Below are 21,272 nucleotides of genomic sequence, written 5' to 3'. Positions count from 1 at the left end.
GAGAGATGGTTTGAAGGCTGGAAATGGGGAGCGGATTAATAATACCTTATGGTTGGGAGGCGGAGGTTGAGGACTTTTGCTTGGGAGGATGTTTGGAGGGGAGGGAGAGTGGGGGGAGTATTGATGACTTGGGACTTGAGGGGATGGTTAGGGCGAGTTGAGGACTTGAAGTCACATTTGATATTGCGTAGATACTCCTTGGTCAATGCTGGTAATAACGTGAATGTTTCATGCTCCATCAATAGAGGCCCGAGTGCTGGTGCTTGAAGGCTTGGTGGAGCAGGAAGTCGAAGAGCAGGGTAATGCCACCTTGAGGTGTCAGCTTTCCAGGGCTGCCCAAACTGTGACTTGGAGAAAAGGAAGGCAACTTATTCACCCTTGCAGCAAGTATGACATGAGAATAGAGGGCAATAAGGCAAGTCTTGACATCCGAGAACTACAACCTGAAGATACAGGTGTTTACCATTGTGAGACAGGAGATGATAACACGTCAGCCTCACTCACTGTGAAAGGTAAGATGATGCTACAAATATTTTAGTAGTTAACAATAATGATGAGAACGATATCGCTCTTAAATCTTTAAATATTTTGTGACCATTTATTTTCTTCATCCATAGAAGCCCCACTGGTTGTTCTTGAGACGTTGAATGACATTGAGATCGAAGAGCAGGGAAATGCTACCTTCACCTGTAAACTTTCAAAGCAAGGAGTTCAAGTCACCTGGAGAAAAGGCACAACCCTGCTGAACCCCAGTGCTAAGTACGAGATGAAGGTGTCTGGAGATGTTTCACAGCTCGTAATCAAGAAGCTGGAGTTGGAAGATGCAGGGACCTATGAATGTGACACAGGAACTGTGAAGAGCCAAGGAAAACTAATGGTGAAAGGTGAGGAGATTCTTTATTTGATTTGTAGAGAGCTGCCAGGAACATGTTGGGTTTTAATTTGTTTTGGGTTTTGATATTTGTCTGAAAAATCAAACTTGTTTCAACACATGAATAATGAAATCAACAAATTATATGCCTTCACATGTCAACACTTGCTCTGATATCCTTGCTATATCGATAGCTACATACATTTCGAGATTCATCAAGAAACAAAAATGTCCGACATTACAAAACTGGCGATATACGAGTTGGTAATAATAATCTATATAATAATACACTTGCTCGTCTGTCCATCCATCTGACTGTCAATTTGTAACATTCCATTGCAACCATTGGGTGGACAGTTCGCATGACTCCTCCCCCAATTTCAACCTGAACTACGGAGCTGCAATGGGAGATTGCTGATGATTCCCAATAAAGCCAACTCCTAAAATTGGTGGCACTTGAAATTGTGCCTCATAATGAAAAATAAGCCCAATAGTGTAACAACAGCGTAGCCAGGCTTGGATCTGCTGAATGAAGGATATGCTGTCCCCCTGTCATGTGACCAGATTCTTAGCTCTGATTGGTGGACGTTTGTGAGGGACATTCATACATACACCGGATGGACAGGCAAATGCTGTTCCGGACGGCATTGCACTATGGGCTATGCCATAAAAATATGGCTGCTGGACTGATTATGTCGTCAATTCTTTTTTTTCCTACCAATTTATCCCGAGATCTCTCTCAATAAATTTCATACTGATCGGATTATGCTTTCTACTTGGCGATTTATGATGTCATAATGAAGACACCTATGACATCATCATTAACATATGTTATTCCCCATGGGGAGTACTTTACAATGAGACACTTTTCCATTTTTTCCATGGAGCGCTTTCGGAGAAATGGAGGTGCAATTTTTTTCGGTTTTCCAAGACGGGGCCCTACCATGTAGCCGATGACATCATAATTATCATTAAAAATTCTACAGGAGGCGGCAGGCGCTCCTATGATGAAAATTTCGTTTCAATCGGACCAACGGTTGCAGTGAAAAAGCATTTTAAAGAGAATAAACTTGCAAAATGCCAGCAGAAGGGACATACATACATACATACAGACATACATACATACAGACATACATACATACATACATACATACACCGGACGGACAGACAAACGCTGTTCCAGAAGGCATTGCCCTACGGGCTACGCTGAATAAATATTATTTCAAAAAGCGGACACCACGGGCACCAAGACTAAAAACAATGCCTTCCTCAAAGAACAGTAATAATAATATGGCCACCATGTTGGTGCTTACTGCTATGTGGAGCCCAAGACATCTTCGGAGCTGTCGTATTCACAATCACCATGCCCTCCATATAAGTTTTCCCTTCAGTGAAAAAAATACCAAAATAAAAGATAAAGGATTTCGATGTGATAGGCATCACTGCTTCAATGAAGTTAGGTCTCAACAATTGAAGCAGCCATCTGTTGTTTATACACTGCCCAAATAAGTGTGCATTTTCTTAAGCAGAGCTTTTACCATGGATGTTGGTTGCATTTGTTCTTGGTATTGTTTCCAACTATTTTCTCTTCAACGACTCCACCAGGGACCATACAACCTATCTCTTTGTCCGAGGTCTTCCGGGAATTTTGCGACGTTGTGAAAGTAAACATCTATCATTATTTACTTTTGAGGATGTGTATACAGTATGTGCACCAGGAAAAAGAAATTGGTTTCAGGTTATTTATCAGCACAATTTGTCTGCTCTTGGTCAAGTGAGAGTTGCAATGCAATGGGGTTTCAGCATATTTTTTGGGATTGTGAGTTGGGCAGGTGACCATGACTGGTTTTTGTGAAGTAGGTGGCAGCGTGGTGGGGAAGAGGAAAGCATAAAGTATTACACTGTTTTGATGTGGGAATGCCAGTTTATTTTTGAGTGTGAGGAGGGTAATGAGGGAAGGATAAAGTTGGGAGGGGAGGTCTGAGGCTTGGGGGTTGGGGTGGGTGGGGTGGAAGAGGAGTTGTGGTGGGTGGTGGAGAGATGGTTTGAAGCCTGGAAATGGGCAGTGAATTAATAATACCTTACGGTTGTGAGGCGGAGGTTGAGGACTTTTGCTTGGGAGGATGTTTGGATGGGAGGGGAGAGTGGGGGGGAATATTGATGACTTGGGACTTGTGAGGGGATGGTTAGGGCGAGTTGAGGACTTGGTCACATTTGATATTGCGTAGATACTCCTTGGTCAATGCTGGTAATAACGTGAATGTTTCATGCTCCATCAATAGAGGCCCGAGTGCTGGTGCTTGAAGGCTTGGTGGAGCAGGAAGTCGAAGAGCATGGTAATGCCACCTTGAGGTGTCAGCTTTCCAGGGCTGCCCAAACTGTGACTTGGAGAAAAGGAAGGCAACTTATTCACCCTTGCAGCAAGTATGAGATGAGAATAGAGGGCAATGAGGCAAGTCTTGACATCCGAGAACTACAACCTGAAGATACAGGTGTTTACCATTGTGAGACAGGAGATGATAACACGTCAGCCTCACTCACTGTGAAAGGTAAGATGATGCTTCAAATATTTTAGTAGTTAACAATAATGATGAGAACGATATCGCTCTTAAATCTTTAAATATTTTGTGACCATTTATTTTCTTCATCCATAGAAGCCCCACTGGTTGTTCTTGAGACGTTGAGTGATATTGAGGTCGAAGAGCAGGGAAGTGCTACCTTCACCTGTAAACTTTCAAAGCAAGGAGTTCAAGTCACCTGGAGAAAAGGCACAACCCTGCTGAACCCCAGTGCTAAGTACGAGATGAAGGTGTCTGGAGATGTTTCACAGCTCGTAATCAAGAAGCTGGAGTTGGAAGATGCAGGGACCTATGAATGTGACACAGGAACTGTGAAGAGCCAAGGAAAACTAATGGTGAAAGGTGAGGAGATTCTTTTTTTGATTTGTAGAGAGCTGCCAGGAACATGTTGGGTTTTAATTTGTTTTGGGTTTTGATATTTGTCTGAAAAATCAAACTTGTTTCAACACATGAATAATGAAATCAACAAATTATATGCCTTCACATGTCAACACTTGCTCTGATATCCTTGCTATATCGATAGCTACATACATTTCGAGATTCATCAAGAAACAAAAATGTCCGACATTACAAAACTGGCGATATACGAGTTGGTAATAATAATCTATATAATAATACACTTGCTCGTCTGTCCATCCATCTGACTGTCAATTTGTAACATTCCATTGCAACCATTGGGTGGACAGTTCGCATGACTCCTCCCCCAATTTCAACCTGAACTACGGAGCTGCAATGGGAGATTGCTGATGATTCCCAATAAAGCCAACTCCTAAAATTGGTGGCACTTGAAATTGTGCCTCATAATGAAAAATAAGCCCAATAGTGTAACAACAGCGTAGCCAGGCTTGGATCTGCTGAATGAAGGATATGCTGTCCCCCTGTCATGTGACCAGATTCTTAGCTCTGATTGGTGGACGTTTGTGAGGGACATTCATACATACACCGGATGGACAGGCAAATGCTGTTCCGGACGGCATTGCACTATGGGCTATGCCATAAAAATATGGTTGCTGGACTGATTATGTCGTCAATTCTTTTTTTTCCTACCAATTTATCCCGAGATCTCTCTCAATAAATTTCATACTGATCGGATTATGCTTTCTACTTGGCGATTTATGATGTCATAATGAAGACACCTATGACATCATCATTAACATATGTTATTCCCCATGGGGAGTACTTTACAATGAGACACTTTTCCATTTTTTCCATGGAGCGCTTTTGGAGAAATGGAGGTGCAATTTTTTTCGGTTTTCCAAGACGGGGCCCTACCATGTAGCCGATGACATCATAATTATCATTAAAAATTCTACAGGAGGCGGCAGGCGCTCCTATGATGAAAATTTCGTTTCAATCGGACCAACGGTTGCAGTGAAAAAGCATTTTAAAGAGAATAAACTTGCAAAATGCCAGCAGAAGGGACATACATACATACATACAGACATACATACATACAGACATACATACATACATACATACATACACCGGACGGACAGACAAACGCTGTTCCAGAAGGCATTGCCCTACGGGCTACGCTGAATAAATATTATTTCAAAAAGCGGACACCACGGGCACCAAGACTAAAAACAATGCCTTCCTCAAAGAACAGTAATAATAATATGGCCACCATGTTGGTGCTTACTGCTATGTGGAGCCCAAGACATCTTCGGAGCTGTCGTATTCACAATCACCATGCCCTCCATATAAGTTTTCCCTTCAGTGAAAAAAATACCAAAATAAAAGATAAAGGATTTCGATGTGATAGGCATCACTGCTTCAATGAAGTTAGGTCTCAACAATTGAAGCAGCCATCTGTTGTTTATACACTGCCCAAATAAGTGTGCATTTTCTTAAGCAGAGCTTTTACCATGGATGTTGGTTGCATTTGTTCTTGGTATTGTTTCCAACTATTTTCTCTTCAACGACTCCACCAGGGACCATACAACCTATCTCTTTGTCCGAGGTCTTCCGGGAATTTCGCGACATTGTGAAAGTAAACATCTATCATTATTTACTTTTGAGGATGTGTATACAGTATGTGCACCAGGAAAAAGAAATTGGTTTCAGGTTATTTATCAGCACAATTTGTCTGCTCTTGGTCAAGTGAGAGTTGCAATGCAATGGGGTTTCAGCATATTTTTTGGGATTGTGAGTTGGGCAGGTGACCATGACTGGTTTTTGTGAAGTAGGTGACAGCATGGTGGGGAAGAGGAAAGCATAAAGTATTACACTGTTTTGATGTGGGAATGCCAGTTTATTTTTGAGTGTGAGGAGGGTAATGAGGGAAGGATAAAGTTGGGAGGGGAGGTCTGAGGCTTGGGGGTTGGGGTGGGTGGGGTGGAAGAGGAGTTGTGGTGGGTGGTGGAGAGATGGTTTGAAGCCTGGAAATGGGCAGTGAATTAATAATACCTTACGGTTGTGAGGCGGAGGTTGAGGACTTTTGCTTGGGAGGATGTTTGGATGGGAGGGGAGAGTGGGGGGGAATATTGATGACTTGGGACTTGTGAGGGGATGGTTAGGGCGAGTTGAGGACTTGGTCACATTTGATATTGCGTAGATACTCCTTGGTCAATGCTGGTAATAACGTGAATGTTTCATGCTCCATCAATAGAGGCCCGAGTGCTGGTGCTTGAAGGCTTGGTGGAGCAGGAAGTTGAAGAGCATGGTAATGCCACCTTGAGATGTCAGCTTTCCAGGGCTGCCCAAAGTGTGACTTGGAGAAAAGGAAGACAACTTATTCATCCATGCAGCAAGTATGACATGAGAATAGAGGGCAATGAGGCAAGTCTTGTCATCCGAGAACTACAACCTGACGACACAGGTGTTTACCATTGTGAGACAGGAGATGATAACACGTCAGCCTCACTCACTGTGAAAGGTAAGATGATGCTTCAAATATTTTAGTAGTTAACAATAATGAAGAGAATGATATCGCTCTTAAATCTTTAAATATTTTGTGACAATTTATTTTCTTCATCCATAGAAGCCCCACTGGTTGTTCTTGAGACGTTGAGTGATATTGAGGTCGAAGAGCAGGGAAGTGCTACCTTCACCTGTAAACTTTCAAAGCAAGGAGGTCAAGTCACCTGGAGAAAAGGCACAACCCTGCTGAACCCCAGTGCTAAGTACGAGATGAAGGTGTCTGGAGATGTTTCACAGCTCGTAATCAAGAAGCTGGAGTTGGAAGATGCAGGGACCTATGAATGTGACACAGGAACTGTGAAGAGCCAAGGAAAACTAATGGTGAAAGGTGAGGAGATTCTTTATTTGATTTGTAGAGAGCTGCCAGGAACATGTTGGGTTTTAATTTGTTTTGGGTTTTGATATTTGTCTGAAAAATCAAACTTGTTTCAACACATGAATAATGAAATCAACAAATTAGATGCCTTCACATGTCAACACTTGCTCTGATATCCTTGCTATATCGATAACTACATACATTTCGAGATTCATCAAGAAACAAAAATGTCCGACATTACAAAACTGGCGATATACGAGTTGGTAATAATAATCTACATAATAATACACTTGCTCGGCTGTCCATCCATCTGACTGTCAAATTGTAACATTCCATTGCACCCATTGGGTGGACAGTTCGCCTGACTCCTCCCCCAATTTCAATCTGAACTCGAGGGCTGCGATCAGAGACCGCTGTTGGTTCCTGGTATTGCCAATTCGTAATATTGATAGCACTTGAAAAAAACTTCTACCAAAAAGTGGGACACCACATCACCAAGACAAAAAACAATGCCTCCCTCCGGGACCGATAAAAATCATATGGCTGCCATGTTGGTGCTTACAGCTTTGCGAAGCCCATGACGTCTTCATATCTGTCATATTTACAATCGCCATGCTCTCTCTATAAGTTTTCCCTTCATTGTTAAATGACCAAAGCTACAGTTAAAAGGATTTTGAGCTCATAGGCATCACGGGCCTTGTCAAGATAGGCCTCAGCGATCGCGGTAGCGATCTTTTTGTTTTCTTCCAATTTATCCCGAGATCACTCTCAATAAATTTCATACTGATCGGATCAAGCTTTCTACTTGGCGATTTATGATGTCATAATGAAGACACCTATGACATCATCATTAACATATGTTATTCCCGATGGGGAGTACTTTACAATGAGCGACTTTTCCATTTTTTCCATTGAGCGGTTTCGGAGAAATGGAGGTGCAATTTTTTTAGATTTTCCAAGATGTCGCCCTACCATGTAGCCTATGACGTCATAATTATCATAAAAAATTCTACAGGAGGCGGCAGGCGCTCCAATGGTGAAACTTTCGTTTCAATCGGACCAACGGTTGCAGAGAAAAAGCATTTTAAAGAGAATAAACTTGCAAAATGCCAGCGGAAGGGTCATACATACACACAGTCACGTGAAAAAGTAAGTACACCCCATGTAAAGTTTTGACTTTTTCAACATATTTCAACATACAGCTATTTGATCTTCATTTCAACAATATTGATAGATAAAGGTGATAAAATATAACAAATATCATGAAACATTTACATTTTGTAGTCCATTGTGTAATTTAAATAAACATAAATGCAAATTTCACATGTGGAAAAAGTAAGTACACCCCTACATTTATCACTACTTCAAATAACTAAAATTTGAATCAGGTGCACCAGCTCAGGTGCAAATGATTAGAACATTGTTAGAGAAGATCTTGGAGGAACCTGTCTTATTTAAACCTCAGACATTTAGTTTGGTTTGCTCTTTGTTGTTGAAGTGTGCGTCGTCACCATGCCTAGATCAAAAGAGCTCTCTGAGGCCTTCAGAAAGAAGGTTATAGATGCTTACGAGTCTGGGAAGGGATTTAAAAAGATCACCAAACAATTTGAAATCAATCATTCGACTGTCCGGAAGATCATCTACAAGTGGAGAAGATTCCAAACAACTGCCAACTTGTTCAGGCCAGGCCGCCGCAGCAAGTTCAGCCCCAGAGCAGACCACAAGATGCTGTAAGAAGTCTCTAAAAACCCCAGAATGTCATCACGGGACCTACAGGTAGCTCTTGCCACTGTTGATGTCAAAGTGCACGAGTCTACCATTAGAAAGAGGCTGCACAAATTTGATCTACCTGGGAGGCGTGCCAGGAGGAAACCTTTGCTGTCCAGAAAGAACATCACGGCAAGGCTAGAGTTTGCCAATGAACACCTCGGCAAAGACCAGCACTTCTGGGACAATGTGCTCTGGACAGATGAGTCAAAGGTAGAGCTATTTGGCCACAGTACCAGAAGACATGTTTGGTGAAAACCAAAGACAGCATTTGACCACAAGAACCTGATACCAACTGTAAAGCATGGTGGTGGAAATATTATGGTTTGGGGCAGCTTTGCTGCATCAGGGCCTGGACAGCTCACCATCATATAATCCACTATTAATTCTTCATTGTACCAGAGGGTGTTTGAGGATAATGTGAGGACATCTGTCGGAAAGTTGAAGCTTAACCGAAGGTGGACCTTGCAACAGGTAAATGACCCGAAACATACCAGCAAATCCACCAAGGAATGGCTGAAAAGAAAGAAATGGAGGGTTCTGGAATGGCCAAGTCAAAGCCCGGATCTAAATCCCATCGAGATGTTGTGGGGGATTTGAAACGAGCTGTGCATGCAAGATACACGTCAAACATCGCACAGCTGAAATAATTCTGCATGGAGGAGTGGGCAAAAATTTCTCCCAGTCGATGAAAGAGACTGATAGACAGTTATAAGAAACGCCTACTTGAGGTTGTTTCTGCCAAAGGGGGCAATACCACCGCTTAGAGCCAAGGATGTACTTACTTTTTCCACATGCGAAATTTGCATTTATGTTTATTTAAATTATACAATGGACTACAAAATGTAAATGTTTCATGATATTTGTTATATTATATCACCTTTATCTATCAATATTGTTGAAATGAAGATCAAATAGCTGTATGTTGAAATATGTTGAAAAAGTCAAAACTTTACATGGGGTGTACATACTTTTTCACGTGACTGTATATACAGACGGACAGGCAAAATCTGTTCCAGAAGGCATTGCCCTACGGGCTACGCTGTATAAATATTATTTCAAAAAGCGGACACCACGGGCACCAAGACTAAAAACAATGCCTTCCTCAAAGAACAATAATAATAATATGGCCACCATGTTGGTGCTTACTGCGATGTGGAGCCCAAGACATCTTCGGAGCTGTCGTATTCACAATCACCATGCCCTCCATATAAATTTTCCCTTCAGTGAAAAAAATACCAAAATAAAAGATAAAGGATTTCGATGTGATAGGCATCACTGGTTTTATGAAGGTAGGCCTCAACAATTGAAGCAGCCATCTGTTGTTTATACACTGCCCAAATAAGTGTGCATTTTCTTAAGCAGAGCTTTTACCATGGATGTTGCATTTGTTCTTGGTATTGTTTCCAACTATTTTCTCTTGAACGACTCCACCAGGGACCATACAACCTATCTCTTTGTCCGAGGTCTTCCGGGAATTTTGCGACGTTGTGAAAGTAAACATCTATCATTATTTACTTTTGAGGATGTGTATACAGTATGTGTGTGCACCAGGAAAAAGAAATTGGTTTCAGGTTATTTATCAGCACAATTTGTCTGCTCTTGGTCAAGTGAGAGTTGCAATGCAATGGGGTTTCAGCATATTTTTGGGGATTGTGAGTTGGGCAGGTGGCCATGACTGGTTTTTGTGAAGTAGGTGACAGCATGGTGGGGAAGGGGAAAGCATGAAGTATTCCACTGTTTTGATGTGGGAATGTCAGTTTATTTTTATGAGTGTGAGGAGGGTAATGAGGGAAGGATAAAGTTGGGAGGGGGAGGTTTGAGGCTTGGCGGGTGGGTGGGGGGTGGGTTGGAAGAGGAGTTGTGGTAGGTGGTGGAGAGATGGTTTGAAGGCTGGAAATGGGGAGTGAATTAATAATACCTTACGGTTGTGAGGCGGAGGTTGAGGACTTTTGCTCGGGAGGATGTTTGGAGGGGAGGGGGAGTGGCGGGAGTATTGATGACTTGGGACTTGTGAGGGGATGGTTAGGGCGAGTTGACGACTTGAAGTCACATTTGATATTGCATAGATACTCCTTGGTCATTGCTGGTAATAACGTGAATATTTCATGCTCCATCAATAGAGGCCCGAGTGCTGGTGCTTGAAGGCTTGGTGGAGCAGGAAGTTGAAGAGCAGGGTGATGCCACCTTGAGGTGTCAGCTTTCCAGGGCTGCCCAAAGTGTGACTTGGAGAAAAGGAAGACAACTTATTCATCCATGCAGCAAGTATGACATGAGAATAGAGGACAATGAGGCAAGTCTTGTCATCCGAGAACTACAACCTGAAGATACAGGTGTTTACCATTGTGAGACAGGAGATGATAACACGTCAGCCTCACTCACTGTGAAAGGTAACATGATGCTTCAAATATTTTAGTAGTTAACAATAATGATGAGAATGATATCGCTCTTAAATCTTTAAATATTTTGTGACAATTTATTTTCTTCATCCATAGAAGCCCCACTGGTTGTTCTTGAGACGTTGAGTGATATTGAGGTCGAAGAGCAGGGAAGTGCTACCTTCACCTGTAAACTTTCAAAGCAAGGAGGTCAAGTCACCTGGAGAAAAGGCACAACCCTGCTGAAACCCAGTGCTAAGTACGAGATGAAGGTGTCTGGAGATGTTTCACAGCTGGTAATCAAGAAGCTGGAGTTGGAAGATGCAGGGACCTATGAATGTGACACAGGAACTGTGAAGAGCCAAGGAAAACTAATGGTGAAAGGTGAGGAGACTCTTTATTTGATTTGTCGAGAGCTGCCAGGAACATGTTGGGTTTTAATATATTTAGATTTTTGACTTTTTTCTTTAAATAAAATTATTTCTTCATGAATAATGAAATCAATAAATTAGATGCCTTCACATGTCAACATTTCCTCTGATTTCCTTGCTATATCAATAACTACATCATATTGGGAGGTTCGTTCAGAAACAATATTGCCCGTGGCATTATAAATCTGGCGAAACACGAGTTGGTAATAATAATCTATGTAAAAATACACTTGTTCGTCCATTTTTCCATCCGTCTGTCTGTTTGTCACATTACATTCTACCCATTGGTTGAACATTTTGCCTGACCACCCAGAATTTCAACCTGAACTCGAGGGCTGGAATGGGAGATTCCTGATGGGTCCCGGTTTGGCCAACTCCTAATATTGGTGGCACTTGAAATTGTGCTTCAAAATGAAAAAATAATTCTTCTAAAAAGCAGACACGATGGACACCAAGACTAAAAACAACGCCTTCCTCGAAGAACAATACATATAATACGGCCACCACGTTGGTGTTTACTGGTAGGCGAAGCCCAAAACATCTTCGGACCTGTCATATTCGCAGTCGCTATGCCCTCCATATAAGTTTTCCCTTCAGTGAAAAAATGACCAAAGTGACAGATAAAGGATGTTGACCTGAAAGGCATTGCAGGCCTTGTGAAGGTAGGCCTCAACGATTGAAGCAGTGGTGTATTGTCTATACACTGCCCATATATCTGCTTCTTTTTTTTTTAAAGCAGGGCTTTTACCATGGAGGTTACATCAGTTCTTGCTATTATTTCCAACTATTTTGTCTTGAACGATTCGACCAGGAACCATACAGCCCATGTCCTTGTCCAAGGTCTTCCGGGAATCGAACGACGTTGTGAAAGTAAACATCCATCATTGTTTACCTTTAAGGATGTATATATATATATATATATATACATATATATGGGCGGGGGGGGGGGGGGATGCTGAGGGAGTGTGTATATATATATATATATATGCACCAGCAAGAAAATAATTGGTTTCCATCACCTTGATCTTTCACAGCTGAGAGAGCAAAAATGGGACAGAGTTTGGAGGGAGAGTTTGAGGCTTGGGTTGGGGGAGGTTGAGTAGTTGTGGTGAGGGTCGTGGGGGGGGGGGAGGGGGTGGAGAGGCAGTTTGAAGCCTTGAAATGGGAAAGGGGGTTAATACGTTATGGTTGAGAGGTGGAAGGTTGAGGACTTGGGTTTGAGGGGACGGGTGGAGAGTGGGGGGGGGGGGGGAGGGGGGTGCGGATGGGGGAGGGGTTGATAACTTAGTGAGGGGGGAATCGTGATGATCCCTTGAAGCAGTTATATTTTACATTGCATTGATGCTCCGTGGATTATTACTGGTAATATCGTGAATATTTGATGCTCCATCAATAGAGGCCCGGGTGCTGGTGCTTGAAGGCTTGGTGGAGCAGGAAGTTGAAGAGCAGGGCAATGCCAAGTTAAAGTGTCAGCTTTCCAGGGCTGCTCAAAGTGTGACTTGGAGAAAAGGAAGACAACTTATTCATCCATGCAGCAAGTATGACATGAGAATAGAGGGCAATGAGGCAAGTCTTGTCATCCGAGAACTACAGCCTGAAGATGCAGGAGTTTACCATTGTGAGACAGGAGATGATAACACGTCAGCCTCACTCACTGTAAAAGGTAAGATGATGCTGGAAATGATTCGGTAGTTAACAATAATGATGAGAATGATATCGCTCTTCAATCTTTAAACATGTTGTGACAATTTATTTTCTTCATCCATAGAAGCCCCACTGGTTGTTCTTGAGACGTTGAGTGATATTGAGGTCGAAGAGCAGGGAAGGGCTAATTTCACCTGTAAACTTTCAAAGCAAGGAGGTCAAGTCACCTGGAGAAAAGGCACAACCCTGCTGAAACCCAGTACTAAGTACGAGATGAACGTCTGTGGAGATGTTTCCCAGCTGGTAATCAAGAAGCTGGAGTTGGAAGATTCAGGGACCTATGAATGTGACACAGGAACTGTGAAGAGCCAAGGAAAACTAATGGTGAAAGGTGAGGAGATTCTTTATTTGATTTGTCGAGTGCTGCCAGGAACATTTTGGGTTTTATTTGTTTTGGGTTTTGACATTTGCCTTCATAAAACAAACTTGTTTCTGCATGAATAATGTAATCAATAAATTAGATGCCTTCACATGTCAACACTTCCTCTAATTTCCTTGCTATATCGGTAACTACATTACATTGTGAGGTTTCTTAAGAAACAACAATGTCCCTGGTATTGCAAGCCTGGTGAAACGCGAGTTGCAAATATTTATATTATATATATATATAATAATACCCTTGTTCGCCCACCTAACCCGTCCATCCATCCTTCTGTCTGTCTGTCTAACTTTCCGTTCCACCCATTGGTGGGACAGTTCACATCAATCCAGCCATAATTTCAAATTAAACCAGAGGGCTGCGATCGGAGATCGCTGATGGTTCCCAAATAAAATTTTAAATTTCATAATTTTTGTTTGACGCCCTCTTGTGTTCCATCGAGGAGATGTACAATTAGGAATCTGTCTTCTCCCGACTCCTCTCCGGCCTTGCTCCCCCAGCTCTGTCTGTGCTCTGGCCCCCGAATATTCCTACGGGTCGCACAAGATCTGCCAGCAACCCTCTGATGGTTAAACTGCCGAAATCAAGACTCTCTATTCACCTTCACTCTTTCATTCCTCTTTTCTCCCGCCTTTGGAACAAACTCCCTCACTCTCTTCAATCCCACTCCTCCCTCCAGGTCTTTAAAACAGCTGTTCACCACCATCTCTTATCTTTCCCCATCCAAAACCTTGATCTTTTCTACACCTGTTAATTCACTGCAGATTCATTTCTTTGAAATACCAACTTCTTTCCTGGAAGTCCTAGCAGTGTCCATGTGTTTTATACTTCTCCCCCCCCCCCCCCCCCCTTCCCATACCTCCCCGCCACAAGCCATCTCCCTCCCACAGATCTCCCGATGTCCCTGCTCTCAAATGTTGTACTTGTGTGCTTCCCTCTCTCTCTCCATCTTGTCTCCCACTCCCTTTATTGTATGTTTTGTGTGTCGGTTTTTTTTTTTTTTGATTAATGTTAGCTCTTACAGGAGTCTCGATCTTTTATACAAAAAAAAGAAAAAAGAAAAGTAATTACTGCTCAAATAAAGTACAAACTGAGTATGAAACCTCAAATATATTATCGCAAGCAAATTGTCTTTGATCTAAGAAGACGTTGCTTTACATCCTATCCGAGGAATGCTTTGATTGGCATGATTTTGGGTTAAGCAGTGAGAAAATAGAACACTAATCCCCCACAAGAAAATAGAACACAAATCCCCACAAGAAAATAGAACACTAATCCCCCACAAGAAAATAGAACACTAATCCCCCACAAGAAAATAGAACACTAATCCCCCACAATTTTTTCACTTGTCCAATTTTTATATTGAAAAGCCAATGTAGTGGTATTCCTGTAGATGTGATCACTGACTTCCTGGGGTAATCTGCTCTATTAAAGTTAATGTTTAATTCATTACGTACAACATACATGTAGTGGAGATTTTTCCCAGCATTTACACCGTCTTGAAATATGATTGTACGAAAAATGCAATTTACTAATTGAAGTGTTTTCTCTCCAACCACATGTGAAATTTCATTGTTTTTCAGAATATCGATGTGCTCTGACTGGTTTCGACAAGTTATAAATTCTCAGAAGTTTAGAAAGTTAAGTTTCGAAGTTTATTTACAAGTGTACATGATGATGATCCAGAGGGATGATCATGTATGCCTGCAAGGAATATTTACTTGTGAAATTACCTGATCTATTACCTGATGAATTACCTGATCTAGTGCTCTATTGCCTATAGAGCACTGCAAAAAACAATTTAACAAAGCAACTGCATTAGATCATGGTACAAAGTATAAACTCCATTAATTGCTGACTAATATCAGACACTGGAGCTCTCTTTTGTATTAACTTATCCGACCCACATTAAATCAAACCTGATTTTTATAAGATGACAAACTTAAAATTTATAATGGTAACGAAATTTAAAGGCGGTACAACACATGTACAAGCATTACTATAAATTAAATAAAAGAAAACAGAAAAAACAACTTATGACAAAAGGAATAAAACTATGTATCACTGAGAATGCTCGTAACAGCTTCTGTCGCTGCTAATTGCGGAAATACACGATGTGCATGCAATGGTTAAACTGTAGCTTCAAACACTTTGAGGAAAATAATACTCAAACCAGTAAGAATGTTATGTTTGCCCTAATTACAATTCATGTATATCCAGGATTCAAGCTATTGAATATTACATCAGGTTTGTGACCTGTCTTCGACTCGTTAAAAAAAAAACCCCAAAAAAACCATGTATCGGCAATCAAATGGAAACATCTTCTGGTGCTGCTGATTTGAAGAAATTCTTATACTTTAAACATGCAGCTTCAAACAAATGAAAACTAAAAAAGGTTACCAGTTCAGTGTAAAAGTACATCGATTTGAGCGATTAGCCCCAAAACACTGTTAAATATCCCTCAGTAAGTAAATTACAAGGGGAAAACAAAAACAAAACAAAACAAAACAAACAAATAATAACAATAGGTCTTTCTGTTTCAGAGGATAAGATTTCTTAAAATTAGCAGTCTGTGTGATAGTCGGCCCAACCTTGCAGTTTTCTCGAATGAGAAAAAGGATAATATTTTCTACATGAAATACAATTCATTGTAATCAAACAAAGTATTGTATTTATTTATTGGGCTTCGTAGTAGATGAAGACAATCATGAAAACATTGTAATACATGTGGATAGCCCCGAATCACAAATCCTACCTTGCAGTGTTTCTGTTTCCATTTTCGCTTGATTCCGTTTGCGGTCCTGGGGCTTAGATGTTGTTTGACGCCTGCACTGACCCGATCGAATTTGAGGCTGTCTGCTTGCACGGCGATCTTACTTTCTGGCCTCCCATCTAACTCTTTCCAAAGCACGGCACGCTTTTTGAATTTCCTAAAACGTTTCTCAGAGAAAGAAAGAACTTTCCCATGCGTGTCCACTGTGTGCATCAAACTAAAATACGCAATTTGGTGTCTGTCTGTCTGATGATTTTTTTTGACCGCAATACATTCCATCGTTACTTGTCCAATCTCAAACAAACTTGACAGGATGACTAAGGGTTACATAATGAAGGTTGTAGCACATTCATATGCACCCATCCCCAATGGGGGTTTCTCCCCCAAGCGGGGATTCCCCGCCATTGCCGTCAATGGGGTTGCATGTTGAGGTGTATATCAATGTTAAATCGGCTTTATCGTGGCATTTTTCCAAGGCCTCTTCTAATAACAAAACAATGATAATTATCCTTAATATTATAAAAGCATAATATTAATGGTATTGCACAACAATATTAATACTAATAATGTCCCACCTCCCCAAGGGGTTTTTCCTCCTTGAACATCGAGTCAATGTTTATAAATAGCTTTTCATGGTGTTTTTGTGGGAGCAACGGCCCAACGGAAAAATATTATAAACCACAAACACGTATGATTAGCTTTTTAAACAGTCGCTAATGCTGTTTATAACACTAAAGGAAGAAATTTGGAGGAAACCCCACATCTGTGAGGGAAGGTTTACTTACAGAACGGAGCGAATATCTACTGTACTCTATATACCCCACAAGTGTTGAGTTATTAACATGGCCCTCCCTGCCGCTACCGTGGCGTTTTTCGTAGCGATCTTTTGAAACTCGCTTCTGCTGTTTAACACTAAACTGAAAGGGAGGACGCCCGGGTTGTGCTCATTTGCCAAGTAGCTAGCTAGTGCTTGCCAAGACAGCCGTTCCTTAACGGTTTTGAATGGAGTGCTTGCTCGAATGCTTCAACCAAATGGCGATCTCTCCACAAGAAACTTGGTAAATGAACACACACCCAACTCTCTTGAGACCCGACCATAGATTGTCTATTCTATATACCCCAAAGTGGAATGACCCTTCCTGCCACTCCCGTAGTGAGCGTGTGTACTAGTATAACAAAATGTCAAAGATTTTCCTTCAGAAACATCGGCCTCTGACGACATGGACGACATGGACGACATGGACGACATGGACGACATGGACGACATGGACGACATGGACGGCATGTAGGTCGCCATGTGTGCAGTGTCACGTAAATGCAACAAGACATGTAATTTGTTAGTGGAAGAGTTGCAATGGGGATTGTGCATAAGACACGCGCTGTTATTGATTGGATAATATTTAACACACAATAACTCGATTTTCCTTCGTTTTTTTTCACATTTCTCTCTTTTGTGTACACTATGCTCTTGACGAGTTTCACAGACTTATTAAAATATATTTATTGACACCTTGTAAGGATAGTATGTAGTTGCAGTATGGTGGTCACAAATGTAAATTATTTCTGGGGTCAGCATGCAGCCTACCAATACATCTTCAGATCTGTCATATTCACATTCACCATGCCCTCCCTCTAAGTTTTCCCTTCAGTGTAAAATTACCAAAGCTACAGTTAAAATAATTTTGAGCTGATAGGCATCACGGGCCTTGTGAAGATAGGCCTCAACTTATACACCACCCAAATAACTATGTGGCAATCTCTCAAACAGGGCTTTTAGTGTGGAGGTTACACAAGTCCTTGCTATTATTTTCAACAATTTTCCATTAAAGGACTTGACCTGGGACCATACAACCCATGTCTTTGTTCGAGAACTTCCGGGAATATCACGACATTGTGAAATTAAACATCCGTCATTATTTACTTTTACCAATGTGTGTACAGGCAGTCCCCAATTTATGAACACAATAGGCTCTTGAAAATGAGTGCATAAGCTGGATTTTCATAGTCCGGAACAATAAATCCCCTTTAAATACATGCAATATATAATTAATTGGCTCCCAACTCAAATTACACCCGATTTATTATATGAAGATGTTATTAAATTTACTTTTTAAATCAAAAAATTAATAAATTTGAGTGAATTGAATGTGTGCAATATAAGGTATGACGAGAAAGAGGGATTTATGGTGAAACAGGTTGAGATCGATGCCTCTCGTGGCAGGAAATAACCCTGTAGAGAGAATGATGTGTGAAGAGTGTTGGAGCGAAACCTGTGGTCATGAGGTGTGAAGTATGTTGTGAATGGCTAATTAACTCTCGAGGTCCAATTTCCTGCATTTACGACTTAATGAGCTGTTAGGCCACGGTCGTGTGAATGGATCAAATCTTTGGAAGACGAAACATGATTTTAAAGTACAATGTTCGTATGAACGGATATTCATAAACCAGGTGTTCGTAAACCGGGACAAACCGTATATGCATCAGGAAGAAGATAATTGGTTTTGTATTGTTTATTGGCACATTTAGCCTGCTCGTCGTCACTTGAGAGTTGCAGTGCCACAGGGTTTCCGCATATCTTGCGGGATTGTGAGTTTGACAGGCGACCATAATAGACCAGGAGCCCAGAAGGTGTATTCAAGTGAAAAGCGCCAAAGCAACTGACCACGTGGGTTGAAAGGGTTCTACCCCCACATCACAAAAATGCATTGCTGCCGGGTCAGGGCCGGTGCCTTCCCGCCCAAATCGCCCAAAATAGGGACGCCATTACCGAAAATCCTATTTTCTTCAATATCTGGAAAACTATACATGGCAGTATCACAAATCTGGTGTCTACACCCATGTTTTCATGGTCAATCATTATAAAAATGCATTTCTCCTTAGCCAGGGTTGTGTCTTTCCCACCCAAAGTGCCCAAAGTAAGGAAACCATTGCTGAAAATCCTATTTCCCTCAATATCTGGACAACTATACATGGGAGTATCACAAATCTGCTGTCTACACCCATGTTTTCATGGTCAGTCATTACATTGACAACATTTACAGTGTTTAAAATATCTAGTTCACCATGCATTACCTCAACAATGGTGTATTATGGTATTTCCATCCAACTTGTGTCCTTAACTCACAACTTGCAGAGTCATTGTCCTTCAGAAGGAAAATAGTACTGTTCAATGACACTAGTCACCTTTTGATACAAACAATGGCATGCACAACTTCCACCCAATTAGATGAGCTGATGGTTGTAGTAAACAAAGCCTGTAGTCACTGTGCTGCCCTCTAAAGTTTTTTTTTTTCCCAAGGATACCCAGATGTGTCCAATTTAAGTTAATAATTTCGTATTATCACCATCTTCCATGATCATGGTCACGTTTTTTTTCCAGTCATTAAGCTGGCAGAATTTTTTTTTCTGCTGTGGCGTCCATTTTGGAAGCCATTTTGGCCACCATGTTGAATTTTGGCAGATGGATACTCAGCAACATTGGAAATAATGGTAAATTTGAATTATTTGATCCCATAAACCTACCCATTGGCACCAAAATAACTTTACTAGATGCTGTACTAGAATCTGAGATATAGTTATTTTTATGTAAAAATGGCGGACATTGTGAAATTCAAAATGGCCACCATTGGAATAATAGGAAAAAAATGACACCAACCCAGCTGTGTTCTTTGGGGTTTAAGGAAATCAAAAACATTGGTGCAACTAGTATAGCAAATTTTGCAATAAAATCAAGACATGTTACATAACACCATGTGCGGTACAATATAATACACCATTGTTTAGATAATACATGGTGAATTTAGTCATTTTTAAAGCACTGCAATTGTTGGCAATGTAATAATTGACCATGAAAACATGGGTGTAGACGCATCATTTGTGATATTCTCATGTATAGTTTTCCAGATATTGAGGAAAGTAGGATTTCAGCAATTGTTTCCTTACTTTGGGCGCTTTTGGGCGGGAAAAAATATGACCCTTACTAAAGAGAAAACTGCATTTTTGTAATGTTTGACCATGAAAACATGGGTGTAGACACCAGATTTGTGATACTCCCATGTATAGTTTTCCAGATATTGAAGAAAATAGGATTTTCGGTAATGGCGTCCCTATTTTGGGCGATTTGGGCGGGAAGGCACCGGCCCTGACCCGGCAGCAATGCATTTTTGTGATGTGGGGGTAGAACCCTTTCAACCCACGTGGTCAGTTGCTTCGGCGCTTTTCACTTGAATAAACCTTCTGGGCTCCTGGTCTATAATGGGTTTCTGTCAGGTATGATGGGGGAGGGAAAAGCGAACAATATTTCGCTGTTTAGATGTTGGAATGTCCGTTTGCTTTTATGAACAGGGGGATGGTGAGCAGTTGGGGTTTTGAGGGGGTTGGGGGGGGGGGAGCAAGGATGGGACAGGGTTTGAAAGGGGAGTTTGAGGAGTTGTGGTGGGAGTTGGTGGAGAGGAGGTTTGGTTGGAGGCTTTAGGTCGAGAGGTGATTGCCACCTTTCATTTGGTAGGGGGTATGAGGACTTGAGGTTGGGGAGGGGGAGAACAAAGATTGGACAGACTTAGGATAGTTGTGTTTGGCGGGGGGAGGGGGGGGAGGAGGGTGGAGGGGAGGGTGGGGATGACGTTTGAAGGCCTTGAATGAAGGAGTGGATTGATGCCTTTGGAGTTGGGAGGCGGAGGTTGAGGAGTTGGGGTTTTTGAGGGGGTGGATTGGGAAAGTTGAGGAATTGAAGTCACATTTTATATTGTGCAGATGCTCTATGGGTTCCTGCTAGTGATCATGTGAATGCTTGATGCTCCATCAATAGAGGCCCGGGTGCTGGTGCTTGAAGGCTTGATAGAGCAGGAAGTTGAAGAGCAGGGCAATGCCACCTTGAGGTGTCAGCTTTCCAGGGCTGCCCAAAGTGTGACTTGGAGAAAAGAAAGACAACTTATTCACCCTTGCAGCAAGTATGACATGAGAATAGAGGGCAATGAGGCATGTCTTGTCATCCGAGAACTACAACATGAAGACACAGGAGTTTACCATTGTGAGACAGGAGATGATAACACCTCCGCCTCACTCACTGTAAAAGGTAAGATGATGCTACAAATATTTTTGTAGTTAACAACAATGAAGGTATTGATAAGGCTCTTCCATCTTTAAATATTTT

The 21,272-nt window shown here is 41.6% G+C and overlaps 1 protein-coding gene across 1 annotated transcript in view; it reads left to right on the top strand.

The window, feature by feature from the left end:
* The window catches only part of OBSCN (obscurin, cytoskeletal calmodulin and titin-interacting RhoGEF), a 377,067-nt gene that overhangs the window by 141,507 nt on the left and 214,288 nt on the right, over positions 1–21,272 (top strand). Inside the window, exons 24-34 of the mRNA XM_078780751.1 lie at positions 246–512; positions 618–884; positions 3,154–3,420; positions 3,526–3,792; positions 6,062–6,328; positions 6,434–6,700; positions 10,579–10,845; positions 10,951–11,217; positions 12,661–12,927; positions 13,033–13,299; positions 20,928–21,194. Of these exons, the coding sequence (XP_078636877.1) occupies positions 246–512; positions 618–884; positions 3,154–3,420; positions 3,526–3,792; positions 6,062–6,328; positions 6,434–6,700; positions 10,579–10,845; positions 10,951–11,217; positions 12,661–12,927; positions 13,033–13,299; positions 20,928–21,194 (2,937 nt within the window). The remainder of the gene's footprint in view (positions 1–245; positions 513–617; positions 885–3,153; positions 3,421–3,525; positions 3,793–6,061; positions 6,329–6,433; positions 6,701–10,578; positions 10,846–10,950; positions 11,218–12,660; positions 12,928–13,032; positions 13,300–20,927; positions 21,195–21,272) is intronic.

This window comes from Myxine glutinosa, chromosome 6 (assembly GCF_964187855.1).
Source record: "Myxine glutinosa chromosome 6, kmMyxGlut1.1, whole genome shotgun sequence".
Lineage (NCBI taxonomy): Eukaryota > Metazoa > Chordata > Myxini > Myxiniformes > Myxinidae > Myxine > Myxine glutinosa.
This window is presented reverse-complemented; position numbering and strand designations above follow the sequence as displayed.